The 21,435-nt window shown below is 42.0% G+C and overlaps 1 protein-coding gene across 8 annotated transcripts in view; it reads right to left on the bottom strand.

Moving 5' to 3' along the window:
• Positions 1–21,435, bottom strand: part of LOC136871688 (centrosomin) — a 540,670-nt gene that overhangs the window by 301,958 nt on the left and 217,277 nt on the right. For all 8 annotated transcript variants that reach the window (XR_010859792.2, XR_010859793.2, XR_010859794.2 and 5 more), the window contains exon 2: positions 15,090–15,151. Coding sequence is in view for 5 of the 8 variants with exons in the window: in XM_067145194.2 (XP_067001295.2) it covers positions 15,090–15,151 (62 nt within the window). In the remaining 3 variants the exon portion in view is untranslated. The remainder of the gene's footprint in view (positions 1–15,089; positions 15,152–21,435) is intronic.

Genomic DNA, 21,435 nt, shown 5'->3' with positions numbered 1-21,435 from the left:
TATTTTAAGGTGCTCAAATACGTCAGCCTCGTTTCGGTAGATTTACTGGCACTTAAAAGAAAAACTGTGGGACTAAATTCCGACACCATGGCATCTCCGAAAACCGTAAAAGTAATTAGTGGGGCGTAAAAACCAATATTATTATATTAATTACTTAACTATTACAAATTTGAGTCATCTCCTTAACAACGCTAAATAGGGAGATAGTGGGTTCGAGCCCTGAAGATGGTTTTCCGTGGTTTCCCATTTTCACACAAGGCAAATTCCGGGGCTGTACCTTAATTAAGGCCACGGCCGCTTCCTTCCGATTCCTAGGCCTTTCCTATCCCATCGTCGCCACAAGACCTATCTGTGTCGGTGCGACGTAAAGCAAATAGAAAAAAAAACAAAAAAAAGGGTTTTTATTGCATTTGGAAGTGCTAGTTTGTTATTGATCTTAAATCTGTGAAGACACAGCGAAACTTCCGTTTCCTAATGGTCGCACTAACACATCGAAGGTTTTCGACGACGAAAGAATGGAAAAGGTCTAGGATTGGGAAGGTAGCGGCCATGGCCTTAATTAAGGTGCGGCATAAAAATGGGAAACCACAAAAAACCATCTCCAGGGTTGCCGACGATGGGATTCCAGTCCAAATGCAAGCTTACGGTTACGCGACCCTAACTGCACGGCTAACTCGCTCTGTCAGTGAAAATGTACTGAAACAACTTACTCTCCACCTATATTACATTGACTACTGTGTATTTTGCAAAGCTTTCTGATGTAGATGTATGCCTCGTTTCAGTTGGGATATTTCTAAATCAAATAATGTCCTCTCAACGTACATCTCTGCCCACCAATACACAGTATTATATCGAAGCACAAAAAAATGGACAGAAATTAAAAAAATAATTATAACCTCTATTATTTTTAAATTAATCTGATTTAGGCCATTAAATAGGCATTTATCGAAAAGGGGGAAATGCGCTGTCAAATTAGGCATTCATAAGCGTCTTAATTTGACTTTTAACGGATTTTTAACTTTACCCTGCACGTTTAGCTCATATAGAAAAAAAATAGGCATTTACCCTCAGCTTAGTCGTAACACATCTTCATTTAAATATAACACAAATCACACTACAAACCATCACAGAAACACGCTATAGTGAATAGAGCCCTCTCCGTAGGGATGACGTCAGAAAGGCATTCCGTCGTAAAACTGGGCTAAATTCATTCGTAGTACCAAACACAACCAACTGAATCGAAGACTCTTAATATGCACGAATCATACCCTGAAAACTCACACAGACCATAAGGCATCAAGTCTATATGGTCTGATACCGCGATTACCCGGTTCGAGTCCCGTTGGTGGGGAAAAATTCACCATCAGAATGTTGGTCGGCAAGGTTGCGGTTGTACACAATTTCTAATCACTAGACTGCGTGCCAAAAGCCTTTATTCCATTCCATACCTCTCCGCTACACTCATATGGAGTGAGGGCATATGACGCTGTTGATGGCGATTCGTCCGGCGGATGGAGAAGTAAAGCCTTGAGCAGATCCCTAGATGCAATTCGAAAGGAGTAGTATATGTGTCGGCATCGCGTTTTACCTCTCCCTTCCTTCGATCATATATCACGTCATTCATTTCATCTCCTTAACTCCTCTGTTGAAGTTGGCGTCAGGAAGGGCATCCGGTCGTAAAACTCGCTACGAAGATTCATCTCACTTCATACTCGACTCCCCCCTCCCCGAGTAACGGGACAAAAGTTGGATATACACTAAAAGTTAATGCTTCCTCGAATATGAGAGAGATATAAAGAATATTGCCGTCAACCAACTTGCGGGAGTTATACTGCTCTTCTCAACCAGCAAGGCGCCATGTAAATTACGTGTTATCTCGGCGTAGCATAATCTCCTACTAAAGCCTGTACATTCTGCGTGGTATTTTATTCTTAACACAAGAAAGATTCAGTTTCAAAAGCCCATGCTTGAAGTCCAAGATGAAGCAGAGGCAGACAAAACAAGCATCTTTATTCTCAAACAAGAGGTCGGACTCGAACCTGGTAGGCGATGATTACGTTCGGGGCGCTACGCCGTATGAAACACATCCTACCCCTACATAGGGAGAGCCGTTCCCTGCACATCACTGTCAGGATCGGAATTTGAGTCGAATTGTTGAACGGTGCAGTTTCGGAGAACAATCGTCGGGGGCTGCTCAACGGCTTGGATAGAAAGAAAAATAGGCTCTGAAATGTATGCCATTAATTATATCGTTGGCAATAAAGTTACAGATGCGGGTTGGTCTCTCCTGATCAGTCAACTATCATTAAAACACACAGGGGATTGATACCTCTAGGCTATGTTAATGACGGGCTGTGTGGTGTTCTTATTTGGACATACACTTCAACGCTGAAGACTGTAGAATCGGCAGTTAAGGAAGCTCAAACATCGAGGCACGCACATCCCTAACTTACCGGCAGATTTTTCAGAATGAAGACTCTGCTCAAGATTTCATAACATTTTTCCTTCCCTTGCAATCCGTTTATGAAAGAAACGCTGCGTATGTTCGTATTTTCATGAATGCTCATCCCTTTTACAGGTTTTCAATTATTGCTCAATCATGTTCCCTGTTCCAGTACAGACTAATGGCCTGACGGGAAAAAGAGAAAAAGGAAAATGTTGTAATTTTAGATGGACAATAGAGCAAGTATAAACGAACGAATTCCTCAACATGACCTTCGTCTAATTTCCTCTTGAAGCAACTTCTGCTTATAGAATTATTTATTTGTCGCCATTTATCTCTCGCCATTTTAGAAATACTTCGCATCCAACGGTATTATTTGTCGTCAACGAGTTCTTCTTCTTCTTATTCTCCTCCTCCTTCTGATGCAGTCTCCCGCCGAAGGTTGGCGATCCAATTGGTTATCATTGTTACTCGCTGAACAGCAGCTCTAAAAATTTCAGATGATGTTAGTCCAAATCAACGGCACAGGTGCTTGAGTGAGGAATTCCTCCATCTTCCCACCGATCTTCTTCCTTCGATTTTTCCCGTCGATAATGAGTTCGTCTCTCATGATGTTTCCAGTATACTAGAGCTCCCTCTTTGATGACTGTTAGAAACATAGGTACTCATCCCGCCCCCAAGCCCAAGACACGTGCCTTACGTGTTCCATTCTACATGTGCTGTCAATTACGTAAAAACAGAATATCGCAATCTCATATTTTGCAAATGCTGCTTGTATTCATATTTGCTCTACGATAGTGACACTGATATGTCTCGGTTATGAACTATAACTCATCCTATTTTGCGTACAAATTACCTGTCTTCATACACGTTGGGTGATAGGCCCTATCATATGCTGCTTCCACTGTAAGCTGGAGCAGACACACAACGGGTAAAGCGCGCCATATTTTAACGAAATATGATCTTGCTCCCTCTCCTTGTAGCGAACAGATCTGACGCCCAATCCAGTGGAATATATTCTATGATGGCAGACCCAAGATTGCAGCAAGCATTCCAGCTAGTGGTGACATTAGGTACGCGTATGTTGGGTGCACCTTTACCGACATTCAGGATGAAGATAAACTTCCTTGGAGACCACTATTTAATTCGCCAGTTCGTTTCATTTGCACTTATTTCTTCATTAGCTCCAAGACGACTTGGGTCAACTCTTCCGCGCAGAGTTCGCCGTACGTAATGACTCCGCCAAATCCACCGTTTGAGGACTTCACCGTAGACCTGGCAAGAGGCCCTAACAAGGTGCTACTAGCCGAGTCAGATGGACTAAGAACTTTTAAAAAGGTATTCCTCCACAATACTGACAAATCTGTATTTCTTCTCCGACGCTTTCAGAATGACATTTCAACGAAAAGAAATTCATCCAAACTGAAATTAGGAGAAGAAGCAGAAGAATGTAAGATTCTAGAAAAGGAGAGTCGAGCCCTTCCACCTAAAACTGTAACTCGCATGACTTACGATCATATTAGTAGTCAAATATAGTAAGACCTTAAGGTCTTCGACGAGACTCTTATTCGCGAAGAATCTGATAAGCGGGGTCGTATATTCATCGAATCTTGAAGCTATCAGTCATCAACAATAAGTTTATAGAACAGTAAGCGAGTTACAACTACTTAATAGGTTTCTAAGTATTAAAATTTCACACCAGTGTATCCTGAACCAATGCAAGAGCAGCAGTTAACACAAACCCGAGTTGTATAAATCAACACGGCTAATCAAGATGCAAAATAACAAAACTACCCGAAGCAGTTGGCAAGGAACACGGGAATATAGCCTATTCCCAGGCGTAAGTTCTTCCAACAGGGAGAACGCAAGAGATATAGTGCAGAATGGAGAAGTTTTATTTCACGGGTTCCAGAAAATAAGCAACAAAAATTCAAGTTACAGCTTCCTACAGTCTAGAACAGCTCTAAAAGACGCGTGGTCTAAACCAAAATATGAGAGGCTTACTATGAACCTAGTACTAGAAATATGCATAGCATCTGTCAATGGCACACACGCTGCTGACGCAGGCGGAAAAACTTGGCGACGGGCGGGAACATCTGTGGTAGAACCGAAACTATGAATCACCTATCATATCTCAACAGTTCTCTTGAAGAAGAACAATATGGGCCCGTTACAGCAAATGCAAAGCAGGCATATTATTTCTCATCGACTTGGAGCTGTCGTTGCAACGATTCTGAAGAAGATTACTTTAGTCTTAAAGTTTGACCTAAATCGGAATTTTATTTAAGAACACTAACAACGTTAGCTAGTGCTATTTCTGATTTCACATGCCACGAGCAGATTCAAGCAAGCAAGAGCCCAAGGCGCTATTATAAATACACAATACCGGTATGTTTGGCAAACGATGTCTAAACAAACTCTCGTATAAAATCTAGTTGACGTTGTTTAATGTTGTTATTTTATTGTTGTGTCTTGCAACATCATAGTCTTTGGTTCTCACCGCATATCTGATAACCTAATCCGATCTGCTATTAGGGCCAGAGGTTGAGGAAAGGAGGCAGAGAGAAACAATCGAAACCTCGCAAACGCTTTTCTAGTGCGCCATTATAGCCAAACGATCCGCTCATGTCACGTCCAATAATAATAATAATAATAATAATAATAATAATAATAATAATAATAATAATAATAATAATAATAATAATAATAATAATAATAATAATAATTTTACGTCCCACTACTAACCTCGTAGTTTTCGGAGAAGCCTACACACCAGAAATAATGTCCCGCATGAGTTGTCCTACTTATAGCTAAATCCACCAGTAGGAGGCTAGCGTATGATCCAGGATCGAACCCGTCAACTTGGGCTCATAAAGCAAGAGCCACTCACTCCGAAGTGAAATTCAATTTGATATGGACTTCTTTTAGAACATGACGGTCTAGTCAGATAAGAGAAAGAGGGGAATATCCTAGACTAATTATTCTCAACTTCGGGAAAACTCCGATTCAAATGTCGACTGCCCCCAGTAGGATATTGTAAAAGCTTGGCAATGAATTAAAATTCTTAACGACCGAGCAAGTGGCTGCATGGTTTGCGTCACGTACTGCGGCTACTGGCTTGCATTCGGGGGACAGTGGGTTCGAACCCCACTGTCGGCAGCTCTGAAGATGGTTTTACGTGGCTTCCCACTCCAAGGTCTTTCCTACCTCATCGCAGCCATGGGACCTACCAGTATCGGTGCGACGTAAAGCAAATTGAAAACTAACTTCCAAATGGACTGATTCAGTTTCATCCGAATGTAATTAAAGTACGGAACTTGCCGGTATTTCACCACTGTATTTGAAAATTGCAACTGTGAAGCAATAACAAACTTTAGTTGCAATATTCTTGATGACTTGTAAAGAAATGGAGTACGGAAACAATATCCGCTCGTATTTTTATTAGTCTACACAAGGCATGGTAAATTGAACCATAGTTCGCATTGGTAACAGCCATGGCCAGAATATTCTACCGTGGTTGGATGAAAGTAATCTCGTCCGTACCCAACACTACGCAGTAAAAGGTGGGTCGAGGGGGGGTGGTGATTGCTGCGTTTATATCAACGCAAAACCAAATATTCAAAGACTGTGGAGTCAAAACAAACTACAGTATACCATACGAGGAAAATCACAATGCATTCAGGAGTGAAGTTAGATTAGTTCTCTCAATCATAAAATGACAAAAACCGCATTTAAAACAGTGCTGAGGATTCACAATACAATAAACAAATGCAGTTTGTATCAGCAAAAAAATAAAATATTTTGTTATCGGTTTTCGGAATCTAATCCCATCCCCAGTAAAACGCTTGATGTTAACATTTTTAAATTTTCCACATAAAAAATAGATCGTTGAATAAAACATTGGTGACCAGTTCGGTTTAGTCTGACGACAGTTAAGACTGGTCGGACATGTCAAAATCAGTCAATAATTGTTATGGCTACCGCCTTGACTGACAGTGCCTCTTCGGAGGAACTTCACAAAGCTACAACACGACCGCCGGGCAAAATATGGTGCATACATTACAGCATTACGACTAATGAGGGCGCTGGATGCATATCATGTCACAGGCCGAGACGTGCTGGCTGGAACATTGCTTCTCCATAACTGTGAGGTTAAGATATAATATGCATGATTATGGAAACAGAACACGTCACGCTAACCATCAAACGTATTCTTGTAGAAAACTGACATTCGGAACGCTGTTATAATCGCAAATATTCCACAAACCTCCACGATAATTCGGAAGTTATTACTGAAACAATGCCCAATGATAAAAATATAAAATTAATACACTCTAGCAACGAAGTAATGAAAAGAATAAAGTAATTAAAACGCTCGTATAAACGCTCATTATTTTAAGAATTCTAGTCTCAGTTATATTTATCATACAAGTCTGTGTGGAACAGGATACAGAAACTCAATACATAGCGGCTCCAAAATTACAGTATTACAGATTCCACAGATCGATCAAATCAGAAATACCGATCTAAATAAAGAAGTACCTAAGACGTATAAATTAATTTTACAAAAAAGCACGCAAAAATGTATATCACGCGTGGAAAAATACAGGCTTTCCAAGTTTGTTTTGCAAAAAGAATGTAAAGAAAATGTGTTGTTGGAGTACAAAGTCAGGCAACAAAATCTGCATGTCTATAAGACATTAAAATGTTGAGATGTGGTTGATAGTAGTTACTTCCTACTGAAAGGGTATCAAATCCATTTCTCTGATGGGCCTTGCCTACCAAGAGACCGCTGCTCAATCGGAAGGCCTAGAGATTACGAGATGACAAGAGCCGTTAGGGCTGGTTTACACGGTTTACTCGCGAGGCGAGTAGAGTGGAGTGGATAGTAGAGCTACTAGAGTAGAACGCAGCCCGGAAGGCGGTTTCGTTGCGCAGAGAGAGACAGCAGTATGAGGTGCGGTGATGCCAATGTGGCTACTCATAACAGCATGTATGTCTAAACAATTTTTCATCCAGTTATATCTTTCATTCCAAAGCGATGACCTATGTCTTTTTTTTTTTTTTTTTTTTTTTGGGCTTAAAAGTTTCCTGAAAATCCAAATTAATTTTAACATCAAACCCCGAGAAAGTGTTGAGGGTAATTATCGAGATATTAAAGAAGTTAAATGGAAGTTGAGAGAAATGAAGGCGAAGTACAGAGAGCATAACAGCATGAATGTGTAAACATTTTTTCATCCTGTTATATCTTGAATTCCAAAGCGAGGACCTATATTTTTCGTGGGCTTAAAAGTTTCCTAAAAGTCCAAATTAATTTTTGATATCAAATCCCGTGAAAGCGTTGAGGAAAATTTTCGAGATATTAAGGAAGGTAAATGTAAGGTGAGAGAAATGAAAGGCGAAGGGCAGAGAGCATAACAACATGAATGTGTAAACTTTTTTTCTTCCAGTTATATCTTGAATTCCAAAGCGATGACCTATATTTTTGTGGGCTTAAACGTTTTCTAAAAGTCCAAATTAATTTTTAACATCAAACCCCGCGAAGGTGTTGAGGAAAATTTTCGAGATATTAAGGAAGGTAAATGGACAGTCCAGTTTCAATGCCGTAGGGTATTCGCCGTTTTTATACATATCAAATATTGTTGTACGCAGAACATTTTTAATGAAATCGAGGACCGTCACTGGCTTCTTCCTCTAAGGCGACCTGAACACCGCATTATTTTTATTTCCGAAGCTTGTTTTATCCTCTGTACTGTTTGCAGGCCGATACCACACGCGAGTGCTGTCTTCTTTTGAAGCGTGGCAACATGGCGTTCCTCACCTTCTCCGCCTATGAACGCCTGCTGCTTCATGCTTACCAAATACAAACACACTTTAAATACTATTTCCCCCGCCTGTCGACGGAATACTTGTCTTTTTGCTCTTCCTGGATCTATCGTACACACGCAAATAGTTCCCTAAACTCGTTGATGATATTTACACATAAAACTCGAAACATTCACTCGTGACCCGCACAAACAGGCACCTCTTACTGAAATGATTCTATTGGCTCAGCGGAAAACACGTCATACTACAAAGCGCGCGAATGTTACTGCGCAACCCTCTTCAAACCGCTTTCCGGGCTGCGTTCTACTCTAACATCGTGTAAACGATTGGGATAGTAACAAGTAGAGCAGAGTAGCTACAGTAGTACGCAGTAGAGAGCAAGTATAGTAATTTCCACGTAAGGAAATACCCCAGAAAGTAAATATCGCCACCCGATGCTCTTCTTTTCTCTTTTTTGTAATGGCTGATCACTGCTGCCAACCTGCCTGGTTACATATTAAAATCACCAGACATAACCATAACAAACTAACTTCAATGTAGGAAACACCGATAATCAATGTTTCCCTACCCTAGTAAATGATAAAAGATAAGATCAAATAAATCAAGATAATTATGAATATCTCGTCGATTTCCACGCTCAATGAGGAATTAAGGAAATAAACACACTTTCTCACTCAAATTATCCGTCTTTATTTTGATATACACTAGGCGTACTATAACCATATTCTTGACAAGAGGGGCGTGTTAAACGATGCAATTTATTTAATAAGTCTTTGCAGTGTGATTTTCGAAAGTTCCAGACATCCAATGACTTCCCTTTCTTTTGCGCGAACATTTCCTTCTCTCTTCAACACCGGTAACCAGTAAGGAGAGAAATTATTGGGCATATTTTCAGCCTGCAGGCTGGTTATATCTTCAAGCTTATCAGGAAACATATAGGAATACTAATGTGCCAAGCTCCGTGAACGGAAATTAGGTCAGGTTTCAAGTTCACTGCGTATTTGAAAATAATAATGTTATAAGTTCTACTGCCAAAATTTCGTCCCGCAAGAGTTATTTCGTGTACCGGTAGATCTAAACATGAGACTGACGTACTTGAGCACTTTAATCATTTCACGCAAACAATGTTAATAAATGCATTATCCGAACATGCCACAATTCTACTTACTTGGTATTAACCAAATAGATTTACAATCCCACAGAAAAAGAAAATATGCTTTAAATATTCTCGCAAATGTATCACTAGTGACTTTAACGGCGATGCGGTGGCAACACGCAATTCATGCTAGAACAGTGATTGAACGTTGCCAACGTGCCAGATTAACGGTTAATGTAAGACGTCGTATCGGCAAGTAGGGTCCCTAAACTGTATGGTTACCGACACTGAAAAAGACCTGCAAAATACCCAACAGCAAGAAAAGTAACTATAAATCGATACCTTAATATTACAGGGGAGAAAGGGTAAGGTTGCACCCTTAGGGTACGTCCTTACACGGAGAGGACTATAGAGTAGAGTAACTACAGTAGTAGGCGGTAGAGTAGAGTGGGTTTCCGCTGTGATAAAGTAACTCTACCACTATCCTACCCCCTCCAGAGGAACCGAGCTCCGAGAGCTGGCGAAGAAGGCCGAGGACGCTCGATTTTTCAGTTGGCGCGTCATTCGCCTATTCCATGTGTGTACTGACGGTATTCCGTTGAGTAAACTGAGCATTTTTGTGCGTTTATTTGGTGGCAAAATCAAGTGTACGGAAGAAGAAACATGTAAATTTGTAGAACTGACAGTGAAAAAAGAATGTTTATGTAACATAAACAGCATTATTTACAGAAACTAAAATATGAGACGGGCGGGGAAAGAGGACTTTATTACGAAAATGGGTAAAGAGGGTTTTGGTTTTATGGAACTTAAACATTTTTTTTTTTTTTAAATACGGTGTACCTACAACCAAGAACTGACGAAAATTCGTAAATTCAAGAAGTCTGGAGGTGGTGCCGCCGACATATACACTCCCTCTCTTAAGTGGTTTAGTAAAGTATAATTTGCAAGGTAATACTGAAAGCCGTCCGCCTCTGTGGTGTGGTTAGTGTGATTAGCTGCCACCCCCGGAGGCCCGGGTTCGATTTCCGACTCTGCCACGAAATTTGAAAAGTAGTACGAGGGCTGGAACGGGGTCCACTCAGCCTCGGGAGGTCAACTCAGTAGAGGTGGGTTCGATTCCCACCTCAGCCATCCTGGAAGTGGTTTTCCGTGGTTTCACGCTTCTCCTCCAGGCAAATGCCGAGATGGTACCTATCTTAAGGCCACGGCCTCTTCCTTCCCTCTTCCTTGTCTATCCCTTCCAATCTTCCCATCCCCCACCAGGGCCCCTGCTCAGCATAGCAGATGACACCGCCTGGGCGAGGTACTGGTCATCCTCACCAGTTGTATCCCCCGATCCAATGTCTCATGCTCCAGGACACTGCCCTTGAGGCGGTAGAGGTGGGTCCCTCGCTGAGTCCGAGGGGAAAATCAACCCTGGAGGGTGAGCAGATTAATAAAGAAAGAAGAATATTAAAAGCCACAACGTAACATTATAGCTCCGTGATATTAAGGGGAGGTGCACCTTTGGAGGTCAAACAAATGCAGGTGTATTGTCCTATAATGGAGAACAGACCTCCCTCATTTCGATGGAAGGAGGATTTAAAAAATACCTAAACCTATAATAGTTTCGAAGATGCAACAACAAATATAAACAAGTGTCAGCTGGATTGTCCCTTTAGATGAAGGTTCCTCAAGTTTCAGTGTTACACACCGTGTTCATCATGTGTCTCGACGTATTTAAGTTAGACAATGATGCAGGACTGTGTACTTTAATCATATTAATAACATACATAGGGATCTTCTACCTCGTATCACTTGACAATGCCATTAATTTTAAGCAATAACAGTAATGTCCACAACAAACAGAATAATTTTCATATTTTGTTTAGAATATCCAAAATAATTATTGTTTACAGTACAATGTCAGGTCTTGAAACTTAATCTCTACACCTGGACCGTACAAGCAACGAACAAACGAATTATATAAATAGATCAGTAATTGGGGTATTTATGGCAAAGAAGCTACTACAAATTGGGCCTACGCCAGCATGATTTACAGTGTACTGATGGCTGTTATCATTGGCCAAGAACTTCAGTCACTTCAAGCTTAAATCTCGGTGTTATTGCATTTCTCATCACTGTGTTGTGTCTTTGAATTTGCGGTGTTATAGCATCTAACAGTGTCTGGAAGTTATCAGGCTTCGATCTCATACACTTTCTGTATTCTTCTTTATCTTGATGCCCCGAGAGTGTCTCTCCTAAGCCAGCCTCTTACCCATTCCCTTCTTCCCTCATTTGCTTCTTCTAATGCTTCACTAACCTCTTGCATTAATATGTTTGCAAATGTCTTTAAACTCTTCGTTACGATGTGCTTGCGTCTTGACATGGTGCTACTACTCTACTCTACTGTATGACTACTCCCGTATGAACGATACAAGTGTCAACTCTACCAGACAGTGGTACAGTAGAGTAACGTGGCTACTCTACTATCTACTCTACTCGCCTCGCTACTCTACCCGTGTAAACCAGCCCTAATACTCTTTAGCTTTCTAGATCGGGCCCGCTATCTCATCATCGGTGGCGTGCTAGATGCGACCGTGCCGCATGCGACCCGTGCCACTAGCGACCGCATAATCTGTAACCGTGCCGGATGCGACCGGCGTTGACAAACAAATTATCATTTGATAAGTTGTGTCATCACCCAAGATAAGGTAAGCTAAACGAAGTGCAATGCCATTTCAATAAGTCCTATAAGCAGCTACTACCCCTACTTTACATAACACTTCTGGGGGAAACTCGTTTTACAACACGAAACATGGTGATGCGTTTACGTCTTTTCCCACCGGGCGAGTTGGCCATGCGGTTAGAGGCGCGCGGCCCTGAGCTTGCATCCGGGAGATAGTGGGTTCGAATCCCACTGTCGGCAGCCCTGAAGTTGGTTTTCCGTGGTTTCCCATTTTCACACCAGGCAAATGCTGGGGCTGTACTTTAATTAAGACCAGGGCCGCTTCCTTCCCATTCCCATTCCTTGCCTGGTGCAGGTCTTTCTACCTGACCCCCTTGGGCGGCCTGCGCGTCTGGATGTGGGATTATGACAATGAAGCAGGGAGAGATGAAACCTGGTTTCGGCACGTAGCCTACTCCTCTCTAATAATACCAAGGGGTCTGCTTAATGCTTTACGTCGCCATCCGACGGCCGAATCACCGTCAACAGCATCATATCCCCTCACTCCATTTGAACAATGCGAAAAGGTTTGGATTTGAATCCAGGCTTTTGGCATGCAATCTAGTGATTAGAAACTGTCTACCACCAACTTTCCTACCCTGCCAACATTCTGATGGTGATTTTTTTTTTCATCCAGGCTAAGTGGCTCAGACGGTTGAGATGCTGGTCTTCCGACTCCAACTTGGCAGGTTCGATCCTGGCTCAGTCCGGTGGTATTTGAACGCGCTCAAATACGTCAGCTTTCTGTCGGTGGATTTACTGGCACGTGAATTAAGTCCTTCGGGACTAAATTCCGGCACCTCGGCGTCTCCTTAAACCATGAAAGTAATTACTGGTAAAGCCAGCAACATTATTATATTTTTCTTTCGACCAACGGCACTCGAACCTGCTAACAATGGTGTCAGACCTTTATTTTAGAAAAGACCAAGTTAGCTACTTATAAGCAATCTGCCACGTGTTACAGCCCTTAATGCAGGTCAATTGTAAGTGATTGATGGGTCGCATGCGGCACGATGCTTATCCGCTCGGTCGCTATTGGCACGATAATGGCCGGGTCGCATCCGGCACGGTCGCATCTGGCACGTAACCATCTCATTGTCAGAGGCTGAGTGCAACTCGAACCAGTCCCCAGATCCAGGTAAAAATCTCTAACCTTGCCGGGAATGGGCCATGAAGTGAGAAGCTGACACGTAACTCCTAGACAGTATGGTCGGCTGAAAGGGTACCAAGAGAAGATAAAACTCGGTATTTCAAAATATCATATGCATTGGCTGGGATTCGAACAGCTACTGTTTAGGTGAAAAGCTAGTGACAATGCCAATCACCTGTCCACTCTCTCTTTACAATGTCACCCAATTTTAAAACTTCCAGCGCTAGATGGTAAACAAACAGCGTCATATCCAGAATTTAAGAAAGTAACGACACTTTCTAATCTCACATCATGTTTCTAAAATAAATACGCCTCTAATAACCGTGAACCACAAAAGCCAAGCACTAAGATGAGCCTAATACTTTCCTCGCTAGCTGCTAAATTGAGCGAAACCCAATGCTGCGTTTACGTTCGGCAGAGGATGCTGGTGCCTGTCTTCCAGAGATTTGTGAATCGTCAACGCGGAAACCGGCGACAACATGAAAGAAATCTCACTTCCTGCCTGTTTGTGATACTACCGGATTTCCGCCTATTTGCTCGCGCTACAATTTCGTTTCGTTTCTACGACTTCAGGTGTCAACGAAAGAGAAATGAAAGAAATGATTAAAACATGACAATCTGATAACCAGGCACTCCTCCACTAACTTTAACTGGTAAAATTATTCCGTACGAAAACTAAGAAATCTTGGTGTAATTATAAACGAGAATCTTAACTTGGGAGAGCACATTACAAATGTCTGTAGAAAAGTGTACGCCTCCCTTCACCCACTAAAATATCATCAAAATATGCTGCCACTAAACATGAGAATTAGGCTTATAAATACTCTTATCCTCCCTGTATTTTTCTACCGTGACGTAGTACTAATTGATGCAACGAAAGAACAACTAAACCTACACGTGGCAGTATTAATCTTTCGAGTATTAAACGAGAATATCCCATACTACTTATCTTCACAACTCAATTTCCTATCCTCTTTCCACCAGCATAACACACGCTACGGCAGTACACTTGCTATCCCTCTCAGCAGGTCAGCAGCATTTAGCCGTTCCTTTCTTGAGAATTGACTAGAATATGGAATTCTCTCCCCTACAACATTAGAGCCATAAAATCCTTAAATCCCTTTAAGTCATCTTACCGTGAGCATCTCCTCGATGTGTGCCACCGGGCTGAATGAATGAATGAATGAATGAATGAATGAATGAATGAATGAATGAATGAATGTGTCTGAGAATGTACGTTTACTGTGCTTGTTGTTTTGTGACATTCAACTTTTAATTTGTAACGATAGTTTTAAGATATGACTAAGAATATTTATAGTGCTTATGTTATTTTGTTTCTAGTTTGTAATGGCAGTTTTAAGATAAGATTCTGAATGTTATTCTCAGATGTACACTGTTAATGAAGTGTGGTTAAGTGTAAGAGAAGACCATGAGTCCTAACTTCGCCACTACAAATAAAGGCAATAATAATAATAATAATAATAATAATAATGATAATAATAATAATAATAATAATAATGTCTATCACCGACAAAATGAATTCCACATTTTCCTTTCCGTTACCGCGCCAGAAGGAGTAGCACCTTTGGTATGTCCTTAACAGACTGTCTCCAATGGTAGAATTTATAGACTATGGAGAACAGGAATTACCTGAGTAGTTCACTTTTCCTCACCATCCTTTACATAATGACCAGGAGATCATATCGTAGGAAGCGATCAAATAATCACATATTTTATATTAAAGGCTGTTAAAAGACAACATAATGCTTAAGCGAGAAATGTATTCATCATGATTAAATTTTGATTAATCCAGTCCAGGATAGCAAATGTAAACGTGAAAACTATCACACAGTACTAAAATACTTACAAGGGATGGTGGTGTTCATATTGGGGTCCAGCGTCACTTCCTGGAGCTGGCTTGGGCTCGTGCTGGAACAAAACGAGAAAAAAAATACAAATAATTCTATACACCAGGTAAGGCATAGAGAAAAAATCTATAAATATCATTAGTTTGCACACTTCAAAGTTTTGTCTCATACCGGTACTTCGTTTCCATCTCGGATAAGGTATACAAAAGTCGAAAGGAGATTCATATCAACTTCGTTTGACGTTTGTTTGCTTGTATCCAGGGGCGTAATGTTAGGGCCTGCAACGCAGGCGAGCCCGGGGCTATAAGGGCCCCTGAGACTTCTTGCAAGAAATAATATACGCTAGCCTAATGTCGCTCTACAAGGAAATTGTCTGGGCGGTTTTGTAAAATAAGTCGAAATAGATGTTTTTTATTTTCAATTTGTACGTAGAGGAATTGCCACTTGGTTGCATCAAGCAGCAGTTTATTGTGTTGAGTGTAACACAGCACAGCTGTAAAATGTACTCGACATTGCCGTCTCTCGCAACACCGCGCCACGCTCTTTAGAAAAGACCTGCACCAAAACATATAAACATAATTACAGCAATGAAATTTGATACCAAAATATTGCATTTTAGTTACGAAATTATACATTCTTAATATAGTATTTATGCACCTGAGATAGCATTATGCACAATTTTTGCTGAACATTTTAACTTGGTCACACATTTATTCGACAACAGTGTAGGCTATGTCAAGAAGAAATTGTAGTAACAATCAGTCAACTCGGTTTCCAACGAGCTCTCTTTGCGTGAAGTCAATGTGCGGTTTTATACTTTTCAAACTTTTATTTCAACAGTTTTTTATTTAATTTTGTTCGTTTATTTTTCTGTGTTGTAAACGAATAAATTATTGTAACCGAGACTTCGGTATCGATTACAGAGTACTGTTCTGTAGTTCCTGATAAATCAAACCAATTAAATTTAATTACGAAATTCTAAATGGCTCACGATTGACAGTTCAGAAGCTTAGCCGTTAAACCATGGAGGCAGTCAAATAAAACCTGTTACTCATTACTTTTAATAATCCTACAATTGCAAATACTCCTTTTGTTCATATAACTTGACAGTATAATGCATTCTTTATGCATGCTGTAATTCAATTTATATTTTAAGTTATTCATAGGTTTTACTTTTATTTGAGGGGCCCGAATTTTTATTTTCGCAGGCGGGGCCATATCATATTCTTTATGCCTCTGCTTGTATCGATATCGCAGGAAAATGGCTCAACAGAATTTGTGGAAACTCGGTGTTTAAGTTCAGGAATAGCCGGGGTGTGCATTAGGCTATATATGATTTGATTATTATTGTGGGGTATGCCTTTGCTGGTGAGACCTAGTGTTTACAGTGCACTATGTCTTCTGATATGGGCTAGAACAATTTTGTTACTTTCATTGATATGTCTCAGTCTTATCTTTGGTTTTGTCGATATAAAAGTAGCTGAGGTATGAGCGATGCTAGTAATGTCATTCCTTATGCAGCCAGTCCCTGCTATGAATGGAATGAAAATGTTGCTCAAGGGGTCGGTTGGTGCATGCATTTCAGTGGGCTTGACAGACTGATATGTAATAGCAACTTCTGGTCCAGTGAGGAAAGCAACGGGAAACTATCTCACGCCGCATTTCCCTAGTAAGCCTCTTCAGCGATGCCTAGGCCATCTGTGACAGCTAATAGTGGAGCTGTTGAGAATCCAGCCAACCTTCGAGCTGAGGACTGTAAATACATACAGATACTCGAAAAAGTATTCGTACACTTTTTTTGCTAGGGGCTTTACGTCGCACCGACATAGATAGGTCTTATGGCGACGATGGGATAGGAAAGGCCTAGGAGTTGGAAGGAAGCGGCCGTGGCCTTAATTAAGGTACAGCCCCAGCATATTCGTACACTTGAAAATGCTGAATATTTATACATTCATGGAGTCTCTGGATAAATATACTGATATGCGCGGGGACTGTATTGATTAATACAGAACGAGACCTAATGCCCGAACGTCCTTTGCGCCATTTCATTGCATCAAGAGGTCTAGATCTTTGATTGTACAGCTTGAGTATGACATTACGCACCTGATAAAAGTATTCGTACAGCAAGAAAGAGGTCTTTGTAGTCACATGCAGGGCCCTTCCCAGGCCCGTGTATTGTCGCGAACCTTTTCTTGATACCTGAGCTCCCTAGTACTGAATCGGTAGACCTCGGTTATCTTCGAGATTCGTATTGGCAACCTTTGAAACACAAACTATGAATCGCTTATGCATTGCCGTGGGACATCTGGCGTACACTGTACGTACTAGTACTGTTCTTTACACAGCAAAGCCAAACTATAGAATTCATGCTAGGAACAAGATTCTTATCGAGAAATGTTATTTGTGTGTGTGGCACAGTTGTTGGCATAAGATAATAAAGGTTTAGAACATTCATATCGATCGATCATACTATCGATTCAATTCAGATTTCATATCCATTCAGTTGGCACTATAACCGGAACCGGGAGAGCTCCCTCCTTACTCATCCCCCGCGTAAAACTTGGTATCAAGAAAAGGTTCGCGTACTGTACATGCAGTGGCACGCGAATACTGCAGTCCACGTACAATGACTGTGTACGCCTGCAGTTGACGGCAGGTCCAAACAAGCGCAATGGGGCAAAAAGGACACGAAACAACACAAGAGGAACGGAAAACAATTATCAAACTTCACAACGAAACGAAGTCCCTGTCTGAGATTTCACGAATAATCAATCGACCTCGGTCGACAGTTCAGTCCGTCATTGACAGGTACTGTGTGGCTAAAAGTGTACGGAACAGGCCCAGAATCGCTCCCCCCCCCCCCCCCACGTACTGTCTCAGAGGGATAAGGCGTTTATTGTTCGAACTGTGAAAAAGGATCCGAAAACTAGTGCCCCTCAGATTGCTGCCAAGTTGGAGAAGCGGGGCGTTAAGGAATGTACGGATAGTGTGCGAAATACCTTGAAATCAGCAGAATATAATGGTCGAGTGTCTACGAGAATTTTTTTGTAATTGCAAGGAACCGCAAGAACCGCCCAGAATTTATTTTAAAACGTGGATAAGACGGGCGAATTTTGGAAGCGTGTGATTTTCATCGATGAAAGTAAATACAACGTATTTGGTTCCGTTGGGAGAAGATTGGTGTGGCGAAAATGACACAGAAACTGGACCCCAGAGTTTCACTGCTACAGTCAAACATGGAGAGGGCTCCATTCTTGTCTGGGGGGGGGGGGGGGTCATGAGTGCTGCCGGTGTTCGAAATTTGTGATTTATAGATGGAACCATGGAACCCAAATGCTACATAAATATTCTCAAAACGTATTTGTACTAGGAAACTTGGTTTGGAACATTATTTCATGTTCATGCAGAACAATTATCCAAAATACACCGCTTTAAAACAAAGATGTAGATATTTTACAATGTGCCCAAGCAACTTCCTACACCCCCTCAGTCCCCCGACATCAATCCGATAGAGCAAGTATGGGAGATATTGGACAGAAAATTACGATCCAGGGTAATCTCCAACAGGAATACTGGAAGAATGGAACAACATTGCGACATCGATTACCGAGAACTTGGTTGCTTCCATCGCACGACGACTGCATGCAATAAAGGCAAAGGGGAACCCGATGAAGTATCGAAAAGTGAACAAACGTCTAGGACTGGATATGTTGTACGAATACTTTTTCCGTGTGTATTTCTTTAGAGGGAATGCGGTTGTCTTGTTCGTTTCAGACGTACCTTCACATTGTAAGCAATTCTTGATGGTGATAAATAACTAACATTCCAAACTATGCAATCCGTGTTTTATTTGTATTCCCTTTAGATATTTGCCCCTAAATCTACGCGCATGTACGTTCCGTTCTCGCATAATGTGACGTGTACGAATACTTTTTCGAGTACCTGTACATACATATATTAGTGGGGTATCAATCTTCTTAATCTTCCTTTTCTTCTACGCATTATCCCGTTGGCACAGGGTCCGCTGTATGGATAAATGAACACCACTTTCTTTTAAGGATGGTTATCTTCCGGGCATAGGCTTCAGGTCACTACTGATAGTGTCCAACCACCGCAACTTTGGTCGTCCAAATCGCATCAGGCATCATATTGTCAGCGTAGAGCAAAACAAAATGCAAAATGTACCCGTTAATATTAGCTGTATCGAAGAACAGTACAGAGTTGTGCAATATATAATTTCCGATATTTTATGTTTCAATCAATAACAGGTATATTCGCAATGATTATATTTTTCAGGAATTTTCAAATATTTCCATAATTATTGGTAATGTCTCAAAAAAAAAAAAAAAGTAACAAACGCTATATACTGGCGGGAAAAAATCCAAGCATGAAATAAGGAATGCAGAATACGGAAATTCTGGCAAGGTATTTATCGAGGTAACATATTTAATTGATTAAAGGTACAAGACTACAGGTTAACATCCGCGCGAGAAAAGCCATCGCAAATTTGACATGCTGGTCCATTAATAACAGGTGTAATCGCCTGACTGTTCAATGCAGACATGCATACGTGTATGCATTGTGTCGTACAAGTGCCGGATGTCAGCTTGTGGATGGAGTCCCATATCTGTTGCACTTGGTCGGTCAATACAGGGACGGTTAATGCCGGTTGCGGATGACGCTGGAGTTGTCGTCCAATGATACCCTATACGTGCTCGATTGGGGATAGATCGGGGATTGAGCAGACCCAGGCAAATTGTCGACACTCTGTAGAGCACGTTGGGTTACAACAGCGGCATGGGGGCATGCATTATCTCGTTGGAAATCACCCCCGGGAATGGTGTTCATGAATGGCAGCACAACAGGTAGAATCACCAGACGGACATACACATCTGCAGTCAGGGTGCGTGGGATAACGAGAGTGCTTCTGCTGTCGTAGGAAATCACTCCCAGACCAGATCTCCCGATGTAGGTCCAGTGTGTCGACGCCGCAGACAGGTGGAATGCAGGCGCTCTACTGACCTCCTCCTAACCGACACACGGCCACCACTGGCACCAAGGCAGAACCGGCTTTCGTCGGAAAACACAACGGACCTCCAATCCATCCTCCAATGAGCTCTCGCTTGACATCACTGAAGTCGCAGACGGCGATGGTTTGGGGTAAGGGGAATGCACAGCGCAAGGTGCCGCGCTCGGATCTGCCCTTCAAGTATCCGATTACCAACAGATCGTTGCGTCACTGTGGTGCCAACTGCCGCTCAAATTGCTGCTGCGGACGCAGTCCGTTGCGCCACAGCCATACGCCGAATACGGCGTCGGGGACGTCTGGAACCCGGTCTGCTTGCGAGCGTACCTTCGCGTGACCACTACTACCAGCACGCATGCACAGTGCAGACATTCATGCCAAGTCATTCTGTAATAGCGCTGAAGGAAAATCCACCTTCACGTAGCCGTATTATACGGCCTCGTTTAACCGCTGTTGATACTGGCCTCTTCGTCGTCGTAAAGGCATTCATGACCCACTCAGTCACTACTACTACTAAAAATGTTTCCATTCCTCCCCCGAAGGAGGAGGCGGGGTCTGTTTGACGGTGACGCCGTCTCTCAGACCGGGAGATTTGTTACGATGAAGGAGATGCTCGTAGAAGGTGAGGAGGTTCGCAGCCGTGGCCTATACTAGGAGCTGTCCAAGCATTCGCCTTAGTGCAGGAGAATGGAAAACCACGCAAAACCACTCTAAGGACAGCCGACGGTTGGGGCCAGCCGTGAGGTCCCGCCCTGTCCCGTCTCCCGAATGCACAGCCGTACAGCCGTCACCACCCCTCCTCCGCTCGGTTGACCGGTCAGAGTGCAGAGCTGTTGGACCACGTACCAGCCGTGGCCACGTATGGACAGAGACCCACTTTCCATCTACCGACCTCACAGTCACTCCGTCCAGTCTTATAGGTAACTAACGCTCTCACACCGTACAGCCTGTATTTAAAGCAAACCTGATGTGCAACTTCATGGGGCCACTACTAGCACCATGCTAATGTGATTTGCGGGAAATTTGAATCAACGTCATCTTTCAGATGCATAAACACAACTAATCAACGTTCGTTAATATAACACAACCCCTTCTTGGTGCTTGGATATATTTTCCGCCATTGTATAAACTACAATTTCCGATCATTTATATCCAACAGGAGCTGTGATAACAGGGACATTCACAAATTTAGATTTTTACTGCAGAGTTCATGAGACGCCGAGTGTCGCTGTCACGAGAGTATAACTCAACCGTTATAGTAACGAGTTCGCTACAGATTGTGGTGATTTATTTTATTTTTATTTTTATTTTATTTATTG

This window comes from Anabrus simplex, chromosome 4 (assembly GCF_040414725.1).
Source record: "Anabrus simplex isolate iqAnaSimp1 chromosome 4, ASM4041472v1, whole genome shotgun sequence".
In the NCBI taxonomy this organism is placed as follows: domain Eukaryota; kingdom Metazoa; phylum Arthropoda; class Insecta; order Orthoptera; family Tettigoniidae; genus Anabrus; species Anabrus simplex.
The sequence above is the reverse complement of the archived record's forward strand: the minus strand, read 5'-3'. Positions and strand labels throughout refer to the sequence as shown.